This window comes from Denticeps clupeoides, chromosome 7 (genome assembly GCF_900700375.1).
Source record: "Denticeps clupeoides chromosome 7, fDenClu1.1, whole genome shotgun sequence".
Taxonomy (NCBI): Eukaryota; Metazoa; Chordata; class Actinopteri; order Clupeiformes; family Denticipitidae; genus Denticeps; species Denticeps clupeoides.
The window spans coordinates 14,019,572-14,043,610 of NC_041713.1; the positions used below are offsets into that span (position 1 = coordinate 14,019,572).

Sequence of the window (24,039 nt, forward strand, 5' to 3'; positions counted from 1 at the left end):
ACAAAGTGCCAATGAGAGCTGTTAAACCAACAGCAGGAAACCCCCTTGTTCGAAGGAGAAGTCGCCAAGGACCCCCTTTGATGCAAAATGTTGCACCCTTTAGATCATCAGTTCACACAGGACCAGTGGATCAGTCTGTAACCTCATCCCCCGTGATGCTTGCACGTAAAGGTTCTCGGCCAGTAGGGCTCAGGGAATCCAAACAGTTCCTTCCACCTGGGACTCCAAGTAATCAAAGAGGATTTCATCGACCTGTTGGGAGAGGGCGACCTGTTGTTCGTGTACCATTAAATTCTCGCCAATCATTGAGGCAGACAGTGAGAGGTCCTGGACACCCTCCAGGTTTGACTTCACAATCACCCTATCCTCAGCATCTTCAACAATCACCCTTTCCTCAGCCCATCCCACAACCAGGTTTTCCTCAACAAATGCAGCAGTCTCATTTCCCTCAGCAAGTTTCCTTCAAAAGAGCAGGACCACCATCACCACAACCATCTCTGCAGCATGCTGGAAGTAGGCCTTTGTCACCTCAACTCTCTGTCAAACATGGTTCACCACTACCTGTAAGGTCCCCCTCATTTGGAAGCCTGTCATCCCCAGTTTTCACCAATGCTTTACAAAATCAAACTCTTCATCAAAATTCAATGTCATCACCCTTTCCCAACTTTGTTCCCCAAGAGGCAGCTCTGGAACAGATGGTTCACCAAGAAAACATTTTCTCATCTCCAAATTTGACAAATACCATACAGAATCCTCTCCTTCAAAATGCATCTTATATTTCTCCTTTGCAAAGGGCTACATCACCCATTTCCCAAGTAACAGCACAATATGACCAACTTGAAAATCAAACACCTTTAGCACTATCTAATGCCTTGCAAAACCCTTACCTTCGAAACGCTAAGTTTAGCTCACCTTTACTAAGAAATATGCCACAGCCTGCTCCCGTCGTGGTTCAAAATAGCATTCCAATAGATCCACGCTCCTCTCCCATGTTGACTGGTGCATTAATGCAGAATCCTAATTTGCGCAATGCATCATTTATTTCGCCTCTTCAGAGGAACTTTAATGTACCAGTAAATGAACAGCAACCAAGCCAAGTTTCATCTCCATTCCTTGGAAGTGCAATGCAAAACCCACTTCTTCGAAAGGCTTCCTATATTTCCCCTCTCCAGAGAAACATCAGTCCTGGTGCACAAGTAACTCCATCTCCACCAGGTCAAGTAGGACTTCTTTCAAATGCGTTGAAGAATCCACAGCTTAGGAGTAAATCCTTCCAACTTCCTGATGGATCAATAATTTCTCGTAACACGGAGAACAAAACAGAGGCAGCTTCTCCGTCTCTTTTGTCAAATGCATTACAGAACTCTAGTCTTCGCAAATCTACCTATAGACTGCCTGATGGAACACTTGTTACAAGAAATGAAGTAGTACAAACACCATCTCCAACGTCTCCGCTTTTGTCAAATGCCCTTCAGAATGCCAGTGTTCGTAAAGCTGCTTATAAGTTGCCTGATGGTTCAGTTTTAAGTCTTCACCAGGAGCAGCAAAGTGAGCAGCAGTCCTCATCAAATCTGGGAAATGCTTTGAGTTCTAATCTTCGGAAGGGTTACAAGCTACCTGACATGTCTTACCTTTCCAAAAAGCCACAAAAACCAACCAGTCCTCTTTTATCCGGTGCTCTGCAGAATACTAGCGTACGCGGTGCTTCTTATCGACTTCCTGATGGCTCATTTTTCACTCAGCATCCTGAAGAGGAAGCAGAACAGTCTTTTTCACCCTATTTGTCAAGTGCTTTACGGAACGCCAATCTACGCGGCGCTTCGTACAAGTTACCAGATGGATCTGCTCTGTTCAAAAAACCAGGGCAAAAGGAGGAAGCCACCCCTTCTGTGTTGTCTAGTGCTCTACTGAATCAAAATCTTCGTAAGGCTTCTTATAAGCTACCTGATGGCTCAGTCATAATGAGGGGTCAAGCAGGTCAAAGCAGTCAACCTTCATCTCCTTTTCTTTCAAGTGCTTTGCAGAACCAAAATTTGAGAAAAGCCTCGTACAAGCTAGGTGGCTCAGTACTGGATCCCTCTGGAAAATATGCAGTGGTTACACCTCAGGTTCAAGGGTTACATCCAGGTGAACACTGGGCTCAAGATCCATCAATAGATCCCCAACAGCCAGATGATGTCTGGTCCTCAGAAAGGGTCCTTCCCCATGGAACTGTGCAGAACCTCACAAAATGGTCCATGTACAGAGATGAAGACCTGCTAGGTCATGTTGTTCCTGGACACCATGCACATGATGCTGACCATTTTGAGCCAGAGTGGGCACCAGATAGGGAAGGTGAACCAAAGGGAAACTGGTATGATAAGGTAACCCTTCAGAGTGTTATCAAACATTTTGTGGTGCTTTCGAGCAGCACATCATATAATTCCAGTACTGAGTAGACACTTGACAGACTTTCCTTGTACTGAATTACTATATAGATTAACCTTGGTATGAATAGATTGTAAAAAATGTTAAAGAAGTTGAATGATAAAAAACAAATCATGTTAAATTGTTCATTTTTTTTTTACTATTGACTCACTTCACTTAGATCTTGTGTGTCAATTTCAGATGTTCTCAATTCGGAGTTTGCCCACAATGAGGTACAGAGAACTGTCTGATGAAGATGGGGTCGAGGACATGACACAGTTGGAGTTAGTCTCTGAAATCTTAATACAAATTATTGACTTACTAAATATTCAATGTATGTCACAAGTCAATGTATTTTGCTACAGGGAGTTACATGAAGGTGCTGTTTTATCAAATCTGAAGAAAAGGTTTGAGCGGGAGCTTATATATGTAAGTTCATTTAGTCATTTTCCAGAATATTAATTATTGCAATTCATGTGTACACGCCAATCATTATTTTATTTTGCCTTATTCCTCTTCAAGACATGTATTGGAAGTATCCTGGTGTCTGTTAATCCTTACAAGATGTTTAACATCTATGGGACTGATATGGTTTTGCTGCACAAGGGACATGCCTTAGGAGAAAGTCCTCCGTAAGTTACTTTGAGAATGTTAACAAGCAAATACCACATATTTCATCTTTATCAGACTATTATTATACTGCCTTGTTTTTATCTTCTTTAGGCATCTTTTTGCAATTGCAAATGCTTCATACACCAAAATGATAGATGCCAAACAGAACCAGTGCATTATAATCAGGTAAAAATGCAGTTTAGAAAAGTTTGGTGTAAAAAGAAGGTAGTGTAGCTTTTTACCACATTAAACTGTCAACGTCAATTCTACTTGACACAGCTGATCACCTGGAACACTTTAAACCTGCCTCTGAAGGAGATACCTGTAAGGAAAGACTACTGATGTCTGGGCCAAGATTGCACCCTCAGATCAAGTCACTGTGTGAAATGTACCCAGTGTCTTTGCGGGGCATGTGGCACGTCAGCCACATTCCAGTGTTCAGTTTCACCCCTGTCTGATAATTGGAGAAGTACTTCATTAGTAAATTGCAGTGGAGAAGACAATGAAATTGTGGCCTTGAATCTGCTCTGCAGTCTTGTGCTTTGGTGTTTTTGTTAAAACAGAATGCAGTTTTGATGAGGTCTTTAAGTAACCTAGCAATACGCATGTATGCATTAAAAATATAAGGAGAAAAATTATTGTAGTTAACAAAACATGTTGCTTCAAGCAAATAATAGACATTAATTGACAAGTTATCCCTGAAATTAAATATTGCGTTTCAGTGGGGAGAGTGGCTCTGGTAAAACTGAGGCTACAAAGCTGGTCTTGCGCTACTTAGCTGCTATACACCACAAATTCAACATCACTCAGCAGGTAGGCATATGCCTCATACATTTTTATTTAAATTCGAATGCTTATCAACTGTATTTTGCATCAAAACTTAACAAGAAAATGTCTTTACTTTTCCCCACTCTCAAACAGATTGAGGTATAGTATATTATTGTATGTCCTGTCACTGTGTGTGGACATACATGATACAACAGCATGCAACAATAGATTATTCAGAATCTGTATGTGCATATAGTTTAGCATGCAATAAACATTCAGCACGTTCATTTGTTGCATGAACAATCTTGTTATTCCTAATGTCAGATTCTTGAGGCAGCTCCCCTCTTAGAGTCCTTCGGAAATGCCAAAACAGTGAGGAATGATAACTCAAGCCGATTTGGAAAACATATGGAGATATTTATGGAGGAGTGAGTGCAATTCTTATTGTGTATTGTTCATAACATGTTGTAATGTAATTGAATTGAATTATACTGTAAGGATTGGTTTGACACTTGTTTTAAATAACATTATTTTCACTGTTATTATCATTTATGTAGGGGTGTAATCAGTGGTGCCATAACCTCACAGTATCTACTTGAGAAGTCCAGAATTGTTTTTCAGGTAGACCCATTAGATGCAGATCTAAACATTTCCATTCATTGTTTCACCTGTCTGTAGCGTTGTAACATTTCAACTTTCTATTTTCCTCAGGCCAAAGATGAAAGAAACTACCACATTTTTTATGAGATGCTTGCAGGCCTTCCTTCACAGCAAAGACAGTCACTTTATCTCCAGGAAGCAGAGACCTACTACTATCTGAACCAGGTAAATTAACACAGGGCATAAGTGACAGCACTTAAAATCAATTACACCAAGTAATTTGTCCAAGATCGATGTACTGCAATTAGTGTGCGACGATTAGACTAATTGACTATTTGGCAAGTTCAGCACTATAGCTTGCTATAGCCTACAAGCTACTCTGTGATGCTGCCACTTAAGCAGGCTCAGCGATGTGTTGAGCTGGGTAAATTCTGACCACTGGCTGACCTGCTCAGGGAGGAGACTGCGAAATCCCTGGCAAGAGGGATGGCGAGGACTTTAGCAGACTCATCAGCGCCATGGAGATCCTCCGCTTCAGTGCTGAAGACCAGGGCAACATCTTCAGAATCCTGTCTTCTATCCTTCACCTGGGAAATGTCTTCTTTGAGAGATATGAGGTACAGTGGCAACACTCACCAGCTTGTATTAGTGTGAACTGATAACATCATGAAAACCAGCAACAATATATTTTGTGTGCATCTTTTTTTTTTATTTTTTATTTAAAACATTTATTTTTTCTTTATGCATGGTGATCAGACTGCAGGTCCCAGCGTTCTTAGGCTTAAAATCACTTTATACCTAAATATTTTGATGTTAACCTCACAGGCCGATGCCCAGGAGGGGGCATCAGTGGTGAGTGCTCAGGAGATCCGTGTCGTGGCAGAGCTGCTGCAGATTTCTCCCGAGGCCCTGCAGAAATCTGTCACCTTCAAAGTCACGGTAAGGCGTGTCCTTTTCCACATCATTTAAACCTGTAGACACCACGGAATGCCATGGTGCTCATGCTGCACCCAAGTTCCTGTTCCAGAGAGGGTGAATACTGCTTACCTGACTTGTGTTGGTCAGAGGCACTGTGGACTGTGATTTACACAAGTGGAGGAAATCTGAATCACTTTTCTCTCTGCTTCTATTTTCATTCTCCCTCTTGTACAGTCAGAGATCATGTTCTACTGACAGACTATCTCGCCTCTTTCTCCACTCTCTGGTTGCAGACAGGTCTCTCTCTACGTCTATGTGAAGCTAGAATGACTGATCAGATGCATGAGCGCATGTCTGAGGAACCCAAATGGTGTAAAAAAGTTTTAAATTACACTAAAGTTTGATTATATCAATTAAAAGAAATATAAATCAAGTAGAAATTGGCATTTTGCTACATGAATGTGTTGAGCTTAAAGAAAAGACTAATTCTGCTAAAAAACAATAAAGAAATCTTATTCTCAAACATCTATATGATAGGCGGGGGACACATGACAAGTGTCAACACGTGTCAACATGTCAATTTGTCCGCTGGACAGCTGGCACAAAGAAAGCCACAGACAGTGTGGGCATAAGCTGTAACTCCTCCAGGTGGAATAACTAAACGGCTTAATTGCAGCAGTTCAGCCGGGCAAGGCGATATGGAAGCGGGTGAAACACTATCAGGGGGATGCCCTTGGCTGCAGATCAAGAGGGTTGCACAGGCCGGGGTTGGTGGAGTAGGGGGAGTGAAGAGGGATGTTGGCTCTTGTCACTTCACAACTGGAATGTTGCCACCACTGCCCTGCTGCACACCTCAGATGGCACTTAAAAGTTCTGGCCAGGTGAGGGCAGAAGAGCGCTGAGCATGTTATCCACATGGAGAAACACAGACTCATCAGAGTAAAAAATGTGATGGAATTACCAACGTGGAGTAGGGGAAATAAGTGTTTTTGTTCAGTTGTTTTAAAGCAACTGAATGAAAATCGACTTCATCACAGTGGCTTGTGATTGTTTTTTTTGTTTTTTTTTTACGAACTACATTGTTTTGTAGTTCGTGCTTTTTTGGTTTTAAAGTGTTGCATTACACTAATGCCAAAGGTGCTCATGTTGGAAGTTGTCAAGAAGGTGTCAACACCCATTTTATAGTAAGCAACATCACTAATTCATGTGCTCCGCAACTCATCATTTCAGACCAGCCTTGTGCTCAGTGTCACTTCCATCAAGAAACTTGTCTATCATCATGCCACCATAATTTGCAATTGTGAACTAAGAAAATAAAAATAAATTGTTAGCAAGATAACACATCTATATGTTTTCAGTTTGTTACAAACCCATGGGATACGTTTTCATGTCCAAAACTTTTTGTCCATTCAGATGTCGCTGAAATCCATCCAGAATAATCCAGGATTAAACATCCCATGAACGCAATCCATGAGTGAAGACATTTAAACTTTTGCGAAGTTATTTTAATTTCCCATAATTTTGAAAACCCCACTTTTGTGTTCTTCCAGATCTTCTGCCAGGGCCCGTAAAAACATTGGGAGTATTTCCTTCATTCCTGATCACATTCCACTCTTTAGCTCTTTCATCTGTTCCATCATGTTCCAGTTTCCTGTATTCACAAACTCTTCATGTAATCCTTTCCCTGGCATTCTGTTTCGGATGAGTCTTTGTCCCAGCAGGTCCTGCACAAGGCCAGTATGCGTGTTGCCAGCTCCATGGCCATGTTGAAATGTTGCAGTTGAAATGGCTCATCTAGTGTGCTACTGTGCAATGCAACTCACTTAATTCTGGTAATTAAGGAAACAGGTCCTCCCTATGTAACTAGAGACGGGCTAAAGCCAATGTAATTTCCCTTCCACCCGATTGGATAGGAGCTCTCTCATGCTACTCTTATCTGATGAAACCCAGAAAATGGCTCATTGAGCCTCACAGGCTGAACATTAAGATGTCACACCTTAAAGAACACATCTTTGACAAAAGAAGAGGTGCAGGAGTAGTGTGGCTGCAACTTCAAACTGTTTCCATGTAACGACTTCACGGCATGCAGAAGAAGGGATTAGCACCGTCAGAGATGCTCAGTCACTGATGTCATGGGCTTTGTTTACAACTCCTAACCGAGTGGGCTAACTTTCAGTTTGGGCCATATCAGTTGCACTGATCCGATGATACCACGTCTCATCAACCTCCAACCTAGCACTTTATTGTTAGCTCATCTAGAACAGACAGCCTAATTCCTTCTTTTATGCACATTATTTCCTTTAAATGTTGACTGTACATTATGATTACACGGATATGGACATTCTTTCTCTGACAAACAGGAAACAATGCGTGAGAAGATATACACCCCCTTGACAGTCGAGAGTGCAGTTGATGCCAGGTAACTTCTTCATGCAAGTGTATCTTCAAAAACATTTGCCCTCAGCCAAAAGAAGGTGCAAAAAAAAAGCATGACATTTATACTTCCAGAGATGCAGTTGCCAAGATCTTGTACTCCCTTCTGTTCAACTGGCTCATCGAGCGGATCAACACACTGGTTTACCCACGGAGTGAAGCCCTGTCCATCTCAATCCTCGATATTTATGGTTTTGAGGTGATTTTTTTTTTTGCGCTTGTCTTTGCCTCAAGAAACCTGCATCATGTTAGGAGTGCCTATACTGCAGTGCTGTTTCTCATAGATCCCTTACTCATGTGTTTGGCTCACAGGACCTTACCTTCAACAGCTTTGAGCAGCTTTGCATAAATTATGCAAACGAATACCTTCAGTTCTTTTTCAACAGAATCGTGTTCAAGGAGGAACAAGTAAGTCGGCCCTCCCATCTCTAATCTGCTTAGCATTACTCTCCTGCATAGCCTGCATTATCATTTTAAAGCCCCTCTGTCCATCAAATTTCCCAGGAGGAATACACTAGAGAGCAAATCAGCTGGCAAGAATTGCCTTTCAATGACAATCAAGCCTGCATTGACCTAATCGCTGCAAAACCCCATGGGATTCTCAGAATCTTGGATGACCAGAGCGGTTTTCCTCAGGTAGAAAATGCAGCAGTAGCCTAAGGCAACTCTGCTTTGGTGTGATTATACTTAAATTTCACTCTATTTTTAATGAGGAAATGTCTTCTTCTTATTGAAATGCAATCAATAGGCAACAGACCACACCTTTCTGCAGAAGTGTCACTACCACCATGGGGGCAACCCACTGTATGTAAAGCCAAAAATGCCTCTCCCCGAATTCACAATCAAGCATTATGCTGGAAAGGTCTCTTATCAGGTACTGATACAGGCTCATTTTAACCCTAGACTTAATGATGTGAGGTGACTAATTGATGAACTATTCACTAGCACAATCACTTCATGACACAGCATGACAGGATTTGTCATTTTTCTCAAAATACTTTGACAGGTCCACAAGTTTCTAGACAAAAACTATGACCAAGTTCGCCAGGAGGTCCTTGATCTTTTCATCCAAAGCAAAAACAAGGTAAAGCTGTGTGAACAGCCTTGCTTACATTCCCAAGTCAAACTGGAGTGAGGAACAGAGTATGTTTCTCTACCCAGATGGTGGCAAGTCTTTTCATGAATCATGCCGAGACCACTAGTCAGCAAAAGAATCACGTGAGGAAAAACAGCACGGTGACACGTCGCTTCCAGCCCTCCACGGTCGCAGCCAAGTTTCAGCTGTCGCTCATGGAGCTGGTTGAAAAGATGGAGAGGTGGTTAAAGGCTAAAGCATGACCTGCTGGTAGTGTAACATTACTGCAGCACAGCCCTCATGTTTATTTCCCATTTTTGCAGATGCAATCCATTTTTTGTGCGCTGCATCAAGCCAAACAACAAGAAGGTACACAACAGCTTACATGCTTATAATGTATTACACTTGTGTTGCAGGCTGAATATGAGCATTTAATATCCTATGCAGGAGCCAGGGGTTTTTGACATGGAACTGGTGACTGCCCAGTTGCACTACTCGGGAATTCTGGAGACCATTCGCATCAGAAGAGAGGGCTACCCCGTCCGAATACCCTTTGATGTCTTCCTTTTCCGGTACGGAATGAGTGTCAGAGTGTCAATGATGTCTGTATGGTGTATTGATTTAATGTGTTGAGAGTCAGTTCTGTGCTTCATCAGATACAAATCTCTGCTGGGGATGAAGCAACCTCCTCCCGCAGTTGGAGAAAATTGTGTCATCATGCTGAGAAAACTGTGTCCTGTCAGACCAGGGGCATTTCAAGTGGGAGTTACCAAGGTCAGATACAGTTTAATTCTTGATAATCATTGAAAATTTCCAGAAATGATCACATTTCATAGATTACAAGCAGACTTGGTATTTTGAGGTATTTGTTTTCATTGTTTTATAGTGAATCAGTGATTGTACTGCAGAGAGCTACTGAATACTCTGGCCTATCTTTGTATAGATCTTGGTACAAATACGGCATTTGTATAAGTGAAAACTGCTAATGATGTTCCTGTGTTTTAGCTCTTTCTGAAAGAGGAGGTTTACCAGCTGCTAGAGAGTAAGCGTGATCGTGTGCGCCACGTAGCTGCACTCACGCTGCAGCGTTACACGCGCATGTTCTTCGTGCGGAAACGCTACGTCGCCTTCCGCATGAAGATAGTCAGGCTGCAGGCTCACTGCCGGGGATTCCTCATCAGGTATGGCACAGCAGCCTCTGCATTCAGGATCGGTGCTGATAGTCTGGGACGGGGATGGAATACTGCACATATGCCTCTTGTTTTCATGCAGAAAGCAGTATGTGAAGAGAAGAGTAGCCCTGGTCAAGTTCCGCTCTATTGTTCTAATGTATGTGAACCGCAAAAGGTTCATCAAGGTAAAGGGTTCAGCATTTCATTGTGTTGTCATCATACAATAAAGAAAGTTCAATGACCACTCAAAATCTTGGCCATGTTTAGATGAATCTGGAGGCGAAAAGAAAAGCAGAGCAGGAAAGAATTAGGATTGAAATGGTAAGAATATTCCTTAAAATATCAAAATGAAATAACAGTAAAGATAAGAGTTTTCTTCTCACTCTGATGTGGCTGTTGAATTTTGAGGAGCTGGCCAAGAGGGAGGTGGTCAATGTTACACATCTGGCCATTCCAGCAGAACTTGGAGGGTTACTGAATTCAGCTGCAGGTTTTTGCTCTATTAATTTTTTGTCAATATGAACTAAAAAAAACTAAATCAATATGTACTCAAATCAACATGACCTCACCTCAAATTCTCAATTGTTGTGTTTGTGCTCAGGTGGGCGGGAACTTCATTCTGACTGCCTCGCCTTGGTTCAGGCCCCAACCATTGAGGTGGAGCCCCAGCTCACCCTGCCACTCGACATCAACAATTATTCCATGACAAAGTGTATACAGATTCATTTCAGGGTGAGTTAGAAGTGCTGACTCTGTAAAGCAGAACTATTCGATTCATTTAATTTTATAACAACCTAGTCAATACACTGCATGTGTTGATATTCCAGTTTACTTCAGAGTATGTTCTAGACAACCAAATATCATGTTAAAATTATGGTTATCCTGCAGGTACCCAAATTCGGGATGGTGACCAAACCTCTGGATTCACCACTGACAGACGTAGAAGAAGACCTGAGACAGGAAGCTCTTGATATGTTTAAAATGGTAAGGCCTGGTGATTTGCTGATCACCACACATTTTCCATTTTTTAAATACAATTAAATATCTGTACTGGTTATCTCCTCACACAAGATTTTAAGGTTCATGGGTGACCCGCATCTGAACGGAGCTCAGGAAAATCTCTTTGGGAACTACATTATTCAGAAGGGACTCAGCAACTCCAGCCTACGGGATGAAGTCTTGTGTCAAATTGCCAATCAGGTTTGGAGGAACAGCAATCCAGACAACTCCGAGAGGGGCTGGCTGCTGCTGCTAGGCTGCCTGAGTGCATTTGCCCCCTCTCCAAAAATTGAGAAGTATCTTCTGAAGTAAGATATGTTCTGAAATCCTATATAAATTTACCCCACTGTGTAACAATAATTGTCGGATGTGCCACTAGTTAACCCAGAACCTTTTTTTAAATTCTGCAGGTTTGTGTCTGACTATGGATTGGACGGCTACAAGGCTGCTTGTCAACACAGGCTCATACAAGCAATGCAGAAGTCCCTGCATGGCCCAGAGACTGCCAGAACCTATCCACTGTCACTGCTAGAGTGGACAGCTAACAGAAAAAAAGCCAACATGGTTCTGCAGCTCCACTGCTTTGATGGTGAGCACAGTAAACACAGTAAAAGGACTAGTCTATTTTTATTTATCTTTCTTTGCTAGCATTTTTGTGGACAAACATATCTCACTTAGTTAGAAATTTTAAATCTTGATCTCACAATTAGAAAATTGAAATATATGTTATTGAATAGGGATTTAAATTGAATCTGAACATAATGAAAGCATCAGCAGGCTGAACAAAATTACTTATATTAAAGTGAATTAAGCGATTGACAGGAGGAGTCATTTGGCAAAAACACTTCTTTTGAAATTAGAATTAGAAGGCCTGTCTTGCATTGTGATTGGATTTCAGACACATGGCAAGAAATGACATCCAACTATGATCACAGTGTGTATACAGGAAAGGTATATCAATAAGATTAGTTGATTAGGTGTCATACCTGCAAATCATAAAATATGTCACTTTATCTTTTTCATGAATTAAAACCCTGTACTTTTACATCATCATTACAAGGTGTGTAATAAGATTAATTATACATATTTTCATACTCAGTTACAGACATGCTAATGCAGACACTGAATGGATATAGAATCTCCATAAATTTTGTGTACAGTACAAAGCAATATAAGTAGTCTGGGACTTCTGTCTCTGGTGCTGCTTTGGTGCCAACAAAAATAAAATTTGTACATGGAGAATATATTTGTAGAGAAAATAACTGTACTCTGCTGAAGTAGTGTTGTTTTGGCATGAAGAAGCCTAATAAGCTTACGTAACAGCAAACAGAAGGCTCCCCTGGCACACACACAATGGAGCAGCTCTTAGAACTCTTATTTCAGGCACCTTGGCAGCTTCTCAATTCTAGAGCCTAATGTAGATGAAGTAGATTAGGAGACATCTGATCAGGGCAGGTAAACGGAATGGAAAAAGTGCCCTAAGTATTTTATTTCTTCCTCACACCATCTGCCTTACCGTGACTGTCAAAATCACTTCCCACAGGGGCATCATTCCTGTGTCCTGTCCACTCCTGGACCAGCGGTGAGGACCTGGCTGGCGACATTCTCCAACACCGGTACAGTTTTGTTATCCAGACTTTACCTGGCCTATTTAATATCAGTATAAATCCCTCCACAGAACGTACATAGCGTATTCAATAGACATCTGTTCAGTAGACATCTATTTTACACTATTTACACAGCTGCACATATGAAACAATACTATGAACCCAGCAAACAGACCAGAGGCCTGTACCATACAGCGGTGATCAGCCATCACAAAAGTCTATGTACCATGTGGGGCCTGTTAATGTTTTAGCTGGGTATGTCATTATGGTGGCAAATCTTACATAGGCAGCTGGCTTTATGTGACGTGTGACTCTACACATTACCAGTTGGGTACCAGTCAATATCATCGTAACTCATTTTGTTCATTTTCATTAAATGTACCCTTCAATATATTATTATTATTTGTACTTTAGGCAGGTTATTTAAATGAGCAAACACTAGTTTCAAATCAGGTTGTTTATGGCCCACAGAGTGACCATGATCTGCATCCTGATCCTTCTCTTTGTCTTTAAGAATCTCCTGAAGTTGCATTTCTTCCTTTCTTTATTTTTGCTAACCTACTCTGTATCTTACCATACAAGATACTTGCAGCTGTTTATAACATTTTGTATACCAATAGCCTGATGAACACATGTACATATAAATGTCATGCATGGAAATATGAGGCATAAGCTTGATGAACTCTTGCCCATGCTGTAAATGCTGTAGGGGACTCTCGGAAGGCTGGAGGGGCAGCTCGGTCTTCATGAAGGAGCACGGCCAGTGGGCAGAACTGGCTGGCCACGACTACGTGATGGATTTGATTGCAGACTTGGAGCTCATGAGAGACTTCCCCAAGCAGAAATCCTACTTCATCATCTCTGCGGAGAGCCCCACCAGGACCCGGCCCAATGCCAGCCTGTCAGTGTCTGCCATTTAAACACATCTATAAACCATCTCAGCATTTAGAGTCTTTATAGTAACAGTACTGTAAATATGATTTTTATGTTAATATTTTCCTTTCCATTCATTCCAAAATTTGGATGAATGAATAAATTAGTGTGAAATGCATGTTGGAAATGATATGGTGCTTTCTTCTTTACTTACAGTGCCATGTTTGGGAGCGGATTTGACTCTGATGATGATGACAGCCCCCTCTCAGGTGCCATGAGCCTCCATGCAATGCCTGCCTACAGCATCCCAGGATCTGAAGGGTATTACAGCCATGGTCAGTGTCTTAAGAATACATAAATGCTCTTAGCTGGTTTGGGGCACATTCAGCCCTTTTTTCTTCATACCTCTGTTGTGACAGCAGAGTCGGACACATTCAGTGAGCCTCCAACCCAGAGGGGCCTGGATCGTTACCTTGACAGCCTTTTTGACCCAGTGCTTTCTGACGGTGGCACAGTAAGCACCATTTCCTACTTTATATTTTTTAAATGCCTGGCTTAGTTTATCTTCCTGTATTGAAAAACTGTATACTTTAATTATTAGGAATGCGTCGTGGGAAAAGAATGGTTTAATAAAATTAAACAGGGCACAGAGGCCCGCACACAAACATGTGACAGGAACACATGAAGCATGGGTAAAAAGACGAATGACAGAATGAAGACGGGACACAGCAATGATACGTTTTTACTAATAATCTGTCATGCATCAGGAGCAAATAGGAGCTATGGGAGCAAAAATGCAGAGACCCTTGTAAGATGAAACATGCCCCAGAGAGGTCATTTATAGTGTATATAATGAATTCCCGTGGGGCTCTCGCCTCTTTTACGTGGCATTCTTATCATTGCTCTTTGGGGGTGAGGGTCGAGGGAGAGATGCAGAGAGAGTGATGGGGGAAAAAAACATGCGTGTTATTTTGAGGTCGGGCCATTGGCAAAATGTTGCGACACCGCTTTATGCTATAGGGCTTCCTTTTATCAGCGCTGAGGCTGATGAATTGGGAAGTCACTGCCAGCCATTTCCGATTAGAGGCGGGGTTCCTCGGCCATGCATTCGGGCCAGATGGTCCAAAAATGTTGTCGGGCAATCTCCTCTGTGCTCTTCATGATCGCCCGTCACTATGCCAGAGGGTGGGTGCCCAGGGCACGCTGTGCACATCAAGTAATCACAAGCACAATACAGAGAACAGAAAAACTCTGGTCCAGTGACAGTACATCCCCCCAAGGTGCGAAACTAGCGTGCCCCAAGAACATCGAGGGGCAGCAAACAGGTGGGGAGCAAGGGGTGGTGAAGGTCCACAAGGAACCTTCCCAAAACCATGCCTCAGGGACAACCAGGGACCGGGGAACAGGCATCTGGGATCCTGCTGGTAACCCCCCCAGCATTATGGAGTGTGCATAACCCCGTGAAGAAACAAGAAGACACAAGGAAGTTCTTGGTCTGGGATCTCTTCAGTTGAGGTGAAGGTCAAGGTGAAGGATGTGAAAACTGATCATGGGCTATGTCCAGATTGCATTTGGTAATTCACCCTTTCCCCACCATGTGCTCCTGTCAATATTTTTTATGGTATGTTAAATGTTTGCTGGTTGGATGATTTCTTTACCATTAAAATATTTTGCATCCGGATATGATGCAAGTGGTTGTTGAATTTATGCCAATTCATCCAGTTTGTATGGACTTTTGAATGTGTCGTTGTTTTCCTGCTGCCCTGGGTCCTTCTCAATAGGGGATGATTGGGTTACCACATTACCGTATTTCGTACAGCACTGAGCACCTATTGATCTCCCCTTAAACCCTACTGCTGCTAAACTATTAGCTAGTTTTAAACTGCTGTACTGTGTTGACACAAAATGTAACCAAATACCCAATATATACTGTATGTGTGTGTGTGTGTGTGTGTGTGTGTGTGTGTGTGTGTGTGTGTACAGGTTTTTGTCTTTTCATCAATTTGCAATTACAAATAAAATTAATTAGTACAATACTTATTGTAGTTATTTTAAAGCACATACAGAATTGCAGAAATAGAAATAAAAATATATAAATAGGGATAAAAAAGTTATCTTTTGATATGGAAGACGTCGGTGGCAGGGAATGTTCTTTTAGGGTGTTTAAGGTACCCCCTGGTCTAGGATTGAATTTCCTTGGACGGCTTCCTGAGCTGGACGGCTGAGGGGTCCTGATTGGCCACTCCAGACTCTCACCTCACAGCCACATCATCTTTTCTGTAGGACCTGGAGAGGCCAGGCAGCATGTCCAGCAGGATGAAGGGAGGTGGAGGGGTTGGAGCAGGAGAAGGTGACGGGGAGATGCCTCGAAGCAACAGACCCTATCCCCCAGGACTGAAGCCTGGAGGTGAGTGTACAGGCGTCCAGCTGCTCTGCTCTCCGCTTACAGGGAATGAATAATGCAAAAAACTCTCAGGGTCAATGACTTCTACTGAAGGTTGCATACTTTGAAATAAATTGATGTTGAATTAGATTTCTAATTGTATTGGTTTGTGATGTATCTTGTCTGGTGAATGCAACTGTAGACCTGGTGTCATTGACTAATTCCAATCCTCACAGATTACTGCTAATATAATAAATCATATTTTGCATGCTAATGTACTTGTTAGTTAAAAATAGTAGTAAAATTACAATTCATGTAATGCTGTTTCAACAAGCCACTGTGTTCCAGTATGTGTATGTGGGGAATGCAGTAGCAGATTATTTTGCCATGCTTGGTTTTCTCAGCGGTGCCAGTTCTGCCCATAATGGGAGGGATGATGCCACCTATACCCATGCCAGCTATGCACTCTATGTCTGCTTTGCCTTCTGTGCCAGCTGAGGCCTCTGTGCCAGCTATGTCCTCTGTGTCAGCTTTGCCTGCTCTGCCAGCTTTGCCTAATGTGCCAGCTATGCCTAATGTGCCAGGTATGGATGCAAGAAGCTTTTGTTGCATTTTGGGGGCTACTGTGGGAGGACTCTCATGTGTAACATCTTTATTTTTAATAATTCTATTTAATTTTAATTGGTGATTTCTTTACAATTGACAACATCTCCAAATGGTATACCGTGTAACCTGTATAACAGGTAATTAACCTGCCCATCTGTCAAACCATTATATTCTTCCTAAAAGGTGATCAGACAGTAGAACAGTCACTAATGGCACAGCAACAGCAAGCGCTCATAAACCAGCAAGCAATTATACTGGTAAGTGAAGATTTAAAAGCTTTGAAAAGCTTCCCAAATGTATACAAATGAGACCTGTTAAGAAACTCAATCATAAGTAATCATGTCATCATGTAATGATGTATACTGTAGGCTCAACAGATGACTATGCAAGCCATGGCCCTTCAGCAACAGATGTACATGAGTGCGCCTCAATCCGTTCCCCATTCCCCGCCAGAACACCCACCATTTCACCTAAATCATCCACCATCATCCAGGACACCAAGCCCGGTGAGGCACTAGGATTAGCATCATTGCTTTCTGTAAGGAGGTCAGCTAAACATTGGTACTTATTCTCTATTCAATTAAGGAGAAAGGAGATTCTTTCCATAGGCCAGCAGCTCCTCCAGTGTTTGACAAGGCAAGATCTGCACAAAGAAATGCAAGTAAGAATCACAATTCTCAATTTTTATTCAAGAGCATCGTACATTTTAGACATAAAAATAAGATTTAAATTAATAAAAACATTATTTATGTTTTTGAGGTCCCACCAAGATTGTGCCACCAGAACATGTTGTTCGTGCCACTACCTTGAACTCAGAGCACTTAGAGCCCAGCCACAACATTAAAGACATCATCAAGCAGTACCAGCCTACCAGCCCTCCCAAGAAAGTTGAGATTCCAAGGTCCGGACCACCCACCTCATGCTAACTTGCTCACAGAAAGGGATTGTGATCCATGTTGCCCTGTGTTCTTGTAGGAGAGAGCCTAAAGTGTTTGTTAGGAGGCCAGACCCTCATGACGAAGCTTTGATGATACTCAAAGACCAGATGAATGCCCCACCTTCTCAGGTAGTAATGGTTCAGTCAAGGTTCAGATGTGCTATTTTATTTGGCTTTCAATGCTAAGAGTGTATTTATGTATAGGGCTAAATTGGGTCAGAATCAGTATGTAGAGTGTAAAAATCAGAAACCATCTGGTAAAAAAAATCTGATGGAAATCTCACAAGCAAGTTGTTATATATATCAATATTAAAATCATGAAGGGAAATGGTACTTTTGTATTTGGTACTGGTATTTTTTTACATTTCATCCACCTCTTCTTGTTCTCCCCATCCTTTATAATAAACAGCGAAAGAAGACCTATCCGTCTCCATCCACTGCAGCACCAACAAGAGAGTCCAGATATGATGACAGAAAAACAGCCATGAGTGTAAAGAGAACCCAGGCCCCTGTTCCGATTGTCAGCCACAAAATCCCACCTCCTGGTCTGTCCAGTAGAGCTTGACAATTAATTATAGCAATATTAATGACATCATCATTAATTCTGTGGCTGGTGTCTCTGTGGCTATGCAGTGTCAAGAGAGCTTCCAGTGGAGGAGGAGACCATCCAGACCCAGCTGCACAGAAGGAGCAGCGAGGAGCATTACACCTACACCAATGTGCCCTGGAAGATCTTCCTCAGGAAAGAGGTCTGATTTCATTTGCCATTTCATCACGGACAAGCGCATTTTCACACAGTGTCCTAATTCACAGTATTTTAATTTGATCCACAGGTTTTCTATCCAAAGGATAGCTTTAACCACCCTTTGGTTCTGGATCTAATTTTCAAGCAGGTGTGTTTTGATTATTCATATGGAAATGAATAGTGACAACACATTGCTAACTGTGCTGGCTTTTTCCTTTCTGTCTTCAATCCTATTGATGCAGATTGTTCATGACACATACTCTGAAGCCTGCATCCGAATCACTAAAGAGGAAAGGCAGAAGATGAAATCTCTCTTTGGTAAGCGCCTTACAGTAGAAATGGATTTCTGAAACGCCATTCGGGGAAATGAGATCTCAGTCGGTGCACTCTGGTATTTTATGAGAAGATGTTATTATTCCTTTTCTTACAGATGAGAACAAGATCGATTCAGGCGCCTCCATCCAGGATGATAATGTGAAGAAAAAGGTTGTCACAGCAGCGAGGGACTCATGGGAGATTTACTTTTCACGCCTCTTTCCAGCTTCAGTGAGGGACTCCAAATGATTGGAAATGTAGTTTTCAGTCAATATAAAATATATATATTTTTGACGCTGTGTGTGTTTTATACAGGGAAGCGTCGGTACGGGGGTTCAGGTCTTGTCTGTATCACACAAGGGTATTAAGCTCCTGAAGATGGTGAGAAGCAGTGCAGCAGAACCAGATTATTTCAGAGTCTTGCGACCCTACAGGTACCATTTATTCCATATAAATTCAACATCACCATGGTTCCTAGTGTGTACTTGGATTCTTATTGTTATTTTTTATTAACTCTACAGCTACACAGACATCTTGTTTGTAACCATCCCCTCTAAGAACATGCTGGAGTTCAACTTCAGCAACGAGAAGCTCATTCTGTTCTCTGCAAAAGCCCCTCAGGTCAAAAGTATGATTGACCACTTCATCACTGAACTCAAAAAGGTTGGTTTATTATTTGCTTATGCATCATGTTCCTCATGCAACTCCCAACACATAAGTAAATTGCTGTTTTGATTTGTTTTTCTTCCAGGACTCAGAGTATATGGTTGCTGTGAGAAACCATGTTACAGATGATAGATCGCTTCTGAGTTTCCACAAGGGAGACATTATTCGATTGCAGCCCATGGACGGCATGGACGAAGGTGAGATCAGCTTCTGAGATGGAAGCTGTTGATTTAGATTTACTCCAAAAGGCAAGATTGGCTCTTCAGTTGATCATAGACGCGGCTTTTATTGTTATTTTTTTTTTTTTAAATGCATGCTTTTCATGAACTCTAACATGGGGTGGCTATTCTGCAGGCCTGTGCTATGGTTGCATTGTGAAAAAAAAAGTGATGCTCCTTGAAGAATTGAGGAGAGACACAACTGATTTTGGTAGGTTTGTTTGGTCTGACTGCCTGGTTTGCAGTGTTATGCTTTTATTCTAATAATAATTACAAATGCAAATTAAAATAAGTGCATGTGAATCATATAGGGTGGAAGTTTGGAGCCATTCATGGTCGGGCAGGAGTATTTCCTGCTGAGTTTGTGCAACCAGTGGCTGCCCCAGACTTCATCAACATCCCCATGGACAGGAAAGAGGAACCCAAAAACAAGCAGGGGAAGGTGGCAGCATCAGCAGCAGTAGCTGTAGCTGTAGCCTCGACTGCTGCTGCCCACCAGCTAGACCGCTCTGTGGAGGTCTGATCAACTTTTCAAGTCTGCAAGAATCACATTGCTTTTTTTTTTTTAAAAAAAAGGCCAAACATAACAATATAGACAATATGTTTAAATTGCAAAAATGCTCTCATCCTGTGTCCACAAGCACAGGTTATATAATTCAGAATTTCCCTTTTTGTGTATCTGTGTTTGATGAGTGAGGTTGTTTTAGCAATACTTAAGTGGTGAAATGAAATTACATAACATAACTACACTGATATAATAACAATAAACTGAAAACATAATGGAATGGTAGTAATTTATTGTAATTCATCATTATTATGTAATATTTTAATTAATATTGAAGGTCCTTTTTTCATATCTGTACAAGGTGGTGAAAGATGGTTTGTTGAAGTCTCTATTTGACTCTGTCACATGCAGCATCATTTCTCCACCTCTAGGTGGCTACACCTGCAAGCGAGTACACAGAGGCCTTTTCTGACTATGGCAATGTAGAGATTGATGAGGAGCTACTGCGGGACAGCCAATACAACATCGTGGAGTTTGCCAAGAAATATTTCAGAGAGGCCCAGAAACAGAGCAGGTGGGAGTTTTCACTTTAAATAGAAATGCTGGTATGAGTTTATAGTTTAGAGGTCGCATGGGGTTGTTCTCTTGAATCTTAATACTGATCAAAGTAAGGGTGCATAAAAGCACAACTTTTACTTCACAGTGATTCATATAAGCAGAAGTCAAAGAAAGGAAAAGAGTCCAGAGATGTTGCTGATATGGTCAAATTTTCCAAGGTACATTGCGCTCTGCATTCAGCTAACTGTTTACTTTTCTATTTTGATATTTTTGTCTAACTGTTCAATGTTGTTGATTATTATTCACCACAGTTGCCTATTCAAGAATCATTAATTGAGTTTACAGATGAAAATATGAATAAAGTAGCCGCTGAAATGTTCTTAGGTAAGCAAGATGACTTTTTCCCTACTGTGCCATTCCACTCATTTTATTTGAATGTGGCAGCAATTAGCAGTATAAAGAAAGACTTTCACATTGTGAGCCGTCAGCACGCATAAAACGTAATAAGCACAAGTTTTCCCAAGTCTCTATTTTCCGTGTTGGAAAATATTTTTGTCAGATATGAGACAGCTTGTAAAAGAACACACATGTTGAAGTCCTCAATTCCTACGTTGTGTGTGTGTTCTTTAAGCCATCATGAAGTTTATGGGAGATTACCCGATGAAAGGCCAGACGGAGCAAGAGACTGTCAGCACCATTCTCAAGGTTTGAGAAATAATATCCGCATTCCAGCCATTTAAAAAATTGATTTTACAGTATTTCATTTTCTCCTTCACAGCTCAGCGGAGAATATGGACTAATGCGGGACGAAGCGTACTGCCAAATTCTCAAGCAGATCACCAGCAACATCAGCTCCAAAACGTACGGCCTCGATGCAAACCATTTTGGCATACACTGCAGAGCATGCTGGTTTTGGATGGAGAAGGTGATTCTGCGGCTTTTGATTTTGTTGACAGGGACAGTTGCCAGAAAGGCTGGAGGCTGCTGTACATCTTCACTGCATACTACCGCTGCTCTGAGGTGCTGAAGCCCTACCTGCTCAAGTACCTATATGACGCTTGTACAAGCTCTGCGACGCACTTCCAAGGTGGAGCATTTGTAGGAACAGTATTTTTTATCATTTATTATGCTGTTCTGTGTTCATCATTAATGGCATCATTTTATGGTTAAAGCCATTGCTAAAGCCTGTGAACAGAATCTGAGGAAGACGTTCCAGTATGGAGGACGCACCGAGTTCCCCAACAGCATGGAGCTGAAAGCCATGCTGGTCAGTGTTTCTAATTTGGTGTGTGTAGACATTGCTGTCCATACTTTCACATGGTTAACCCAATCTCGATTATGGATCAGGCTGCACGGAGCTCCAAGCGACAACTATTTCTTTTGCCTGGTGGCATTGAGCGACATCTCAAAATCAAGACTTGCTCAGTAAGTTCACTGATATGGCAAGGGCGTAGCTGCTGTTAGAGTCTAGCGGTTCTTTTACCTTGGCGTGTACCTGTCTGTTCTATTCAGGTTGCTTTAGATGCCATTGAAGAGCTCTGCTATGAGATGGGTCTGCACAAACTGGAAGCCATGGAGGAATATGCAGTATTTGTGGTCATAAACAGGGGTGAGAAAGTTTACATTGAAAAATATGAATTGACCACGGATTCAAATTCTTTTCTAGACAGTGTAGCATTTTCTCCAGGTCAGAACGTGCGACCACTGAACAAGAGAGAGTACATCCTAGACATTGCGACGGAAACCGAGCCCATCGATCCAAACTACACGCTCTGGTTTAGGAGAGTGATCTGGAACCAGCCGCTGAAATTTGACAATGAGCTCAGTGTCACCATGCATTACAATCAGGTAAACAACAACAACCCAGCGACCACTAATGATTTCAAATGTCAGCAATCCACGTAATGGACAGAATGTATTGAGGACTGATCACATCTTTTTTGACCATTCAGATTTTTCCAGATTACTTGAAGGGCCTAATGAGTGTTGTGCCACAAGCCAAGGCCAGTGAGCAGCAGCTTCAGCAAGTGGCTAAATTAGCAGCTCTCCAGCATCGTGCTAAGGACTCTGCCTACCTCCCTACAGTGTAAGTTCTTCAGGCATAACATCATAACGTCATGATTAAACAACTGGAAATTTGAAAGACGTAAAACCCTTTGGGATCTCTTCTCCACCCCTGAAGCCACGAGGTCCAGGACTGCATTCCCCCGCAGATGTTCATGCTGCAGCGTCCACAGCAGTGGCTGAACATGGTGACCCAACACATGCAGACAGTGCAGGCCCTGAGCCCTCACCAGGCCAGAGCACAGTTCCTGGGTAACATTCGTTGTTTTTATATATATATATATATATATATATATATATATATACACACACACACACACACACACACACACACACACACACACACACACACACGTTGTTGAGATGCTTTAGGTCTAGTCAAGTTATAGCGTTTCTCTGATTGGTTAAAAAAGTACTGGGAATTGTTCTCGGCTAGATCGGTCAAGGAGACAGAACTGGCTGCTCCATTCTTTATATGTTGTTTGACTGTTTTGTGTCCTCTTGTGATCTCAGGGCTGGTGAGCACATTCCAGATGTTTGGCTCCTCCTTCTTCTACGTTCACAGCAGCAGCAACAGTGCCATTGTTTCCCCGTGTATCTTGGCTGTCAATCAGAACGGACTCAACTTCCTTAACAAAGACACGCATGTAAGACCCAGCTTTTGGTTTAGGGATGGTCCAGATCTATAGAATATTGGTCAGCTCAAACATTTTTATTGTTTGAGTGCCAAGTGTAAGCTCACCAAATAACCTGTTTGAACTGAAAGGAGCCGGGTCTGCACAATAATGTGGTTCAGATCTGACGACGATGCTTAGCTGATTTTTTTTTCATTCGCATGCAGGAAATCATGGTGAAGTTCCCTCTAAAAGAAGTGCAGTCGACCCGGACACAGAGGCCTTCAGCTGGTTCCAGTTACCCGTATGTGGATATCAAGCTGGGGGACCTCATGTCTCAACGCATCACTCAGCTGCAACTGGAGCAGGTCTTTCTTTCTTCTCGCTCATACATATACACAAACATAATAAATATGTTGTGCTAATTGATTGAAATTGTCCTGCCTGGACTTGTTTTAGCGTAAATGCTGTATATACATCCCCTGCCACTGGTTACTCAGCGTGACATGCTTTGACCCTACAGAGCCTGGAGCTGTGCCGTGTTGTGGCCATGCATATGGAAACTCTGCTTTCTGTCCGAGAGAAGAGACTTACCCTGCCGCCCAGTGAAATCACCCTTTTGTAACTCATCGTCCCCCGACATTCACATCGAAACCCAGTCCCCTTCCAAAGCAAACATTTGAAATATGGACTTTGTCCTGCAATACAGCGAAATCCAATATGATTAAGACAGAAAAGTTTGTCAACACGTCAGCGACACTACCTCTTCTTATAAGATGAAAGAATGTAAAATGGCCACTGTAGTTTTTTTTTCTTTTTTTCTCAGGAATGCCACATATCTACACCTTTTTAAATCTTTTACATTCTAACCCGGAAGATATTTTTGCACTATAATATAATGCAAAATGTGTTTGTGTTTTTTTTTTAGATCGACTTTCTGTATAAGAACTATTATTTTTTATTGT

General features: G+C 41.9%; 1 protein-coding gene across 6 annotated transcripts; it reads left to right on the plus strand.

Moving 5' to 3' along the window:
- myo15aa (myosin XVAa) lies at positions 1-23,909 on the plus strand. Of its 6 annotated transcripts, none has more exons than XM_028986713.1 (66): positions 1-2,363; positions 2,608-2,690; positions 2,772-2,835; positions 2,929-3,038; positions 3,130-3,204; positions 3,741-3,831; positions 3,940-3,945; positions 4,111-4,214; positions 4,344-4,407; positions 4,498-4,611; positions 4,842-5,003; positions 5,212-5,325; positions 7,665-7,723; positions 7,813-7,936; positions 8,050-8,145; positions 8,242-8,373; positions 8,486-8,611; positions 8,744-8,821; positions 8,899-9,053; positions 9,136-9,181; positions 9,260-9,384; positions 9,469-9,586; positions 9,818-9,993; positions 10,085-10,169; positions 10,252-10,305; positions 10,393-10,474; positions 10,586-10,716; positions 10,873-10,968; positions 11,056-11,291; positions 11,394-11,572; positions 12,527-12,599; positions 13,300-13,491; positions 13,680-13,798; positions 13,886-13,977; positions 15,747-15,870; positions 16,251-16,430; positions 16,636-16,709; positions 16,821-16,958; positions 17,038-17,113; positions 17,212-17,353; positions 17,428-17,518; positions 17,799-17,934; positions 18,023-18,138; positions 18,223-18,282; positions 18,377-18,452; positions 18,565-18,680; positions 18,765-18,883; positions 18,971-19,112; positions 19,201-19,312; positions 19,470-19,544; positions 19,645-19,850; positions 20,270-20,412; positions 20,542-20,614; positions 20,708-20,780; positions 21,028-21,101; positions 21,175-21,257; positions 21,353-21,483; positions 21,569-21,663; positions 21,744-21,821; positions 21,909-22,005; positions 22,084-22,244; positions 22,349-22,482; positions 22,579-22,712; positions 22,974-23,107; positions 23,302-23,442; positions 23,598-23,909. In XM_028986713.1, the coding sequence occupies exons 1-66, from the start codon at positions 12-14 to the stop codon at positions 23,697-23,699; spliced, it is 9,549 nt and encodes a 3,182-aa protein (XP_028842546.1). In that variant the 5' UTR covers positions 1-11; the 3' UTR covers positions 23,700-23,909. The 6 variants fall into 6 exon arrangements, with proteins under 6 accessions (XP_028842546.1, XP_028842547.1, XP_028842549.1 ...); XM_028986714.1 differs by having other exon boundaries at positions 10,396-10,474; XM_028986716.1 differs by lacking the exon at positions 16,251-16,430.
- Positions 23,910-24,039: the final 130 nt, after the last annotated feature.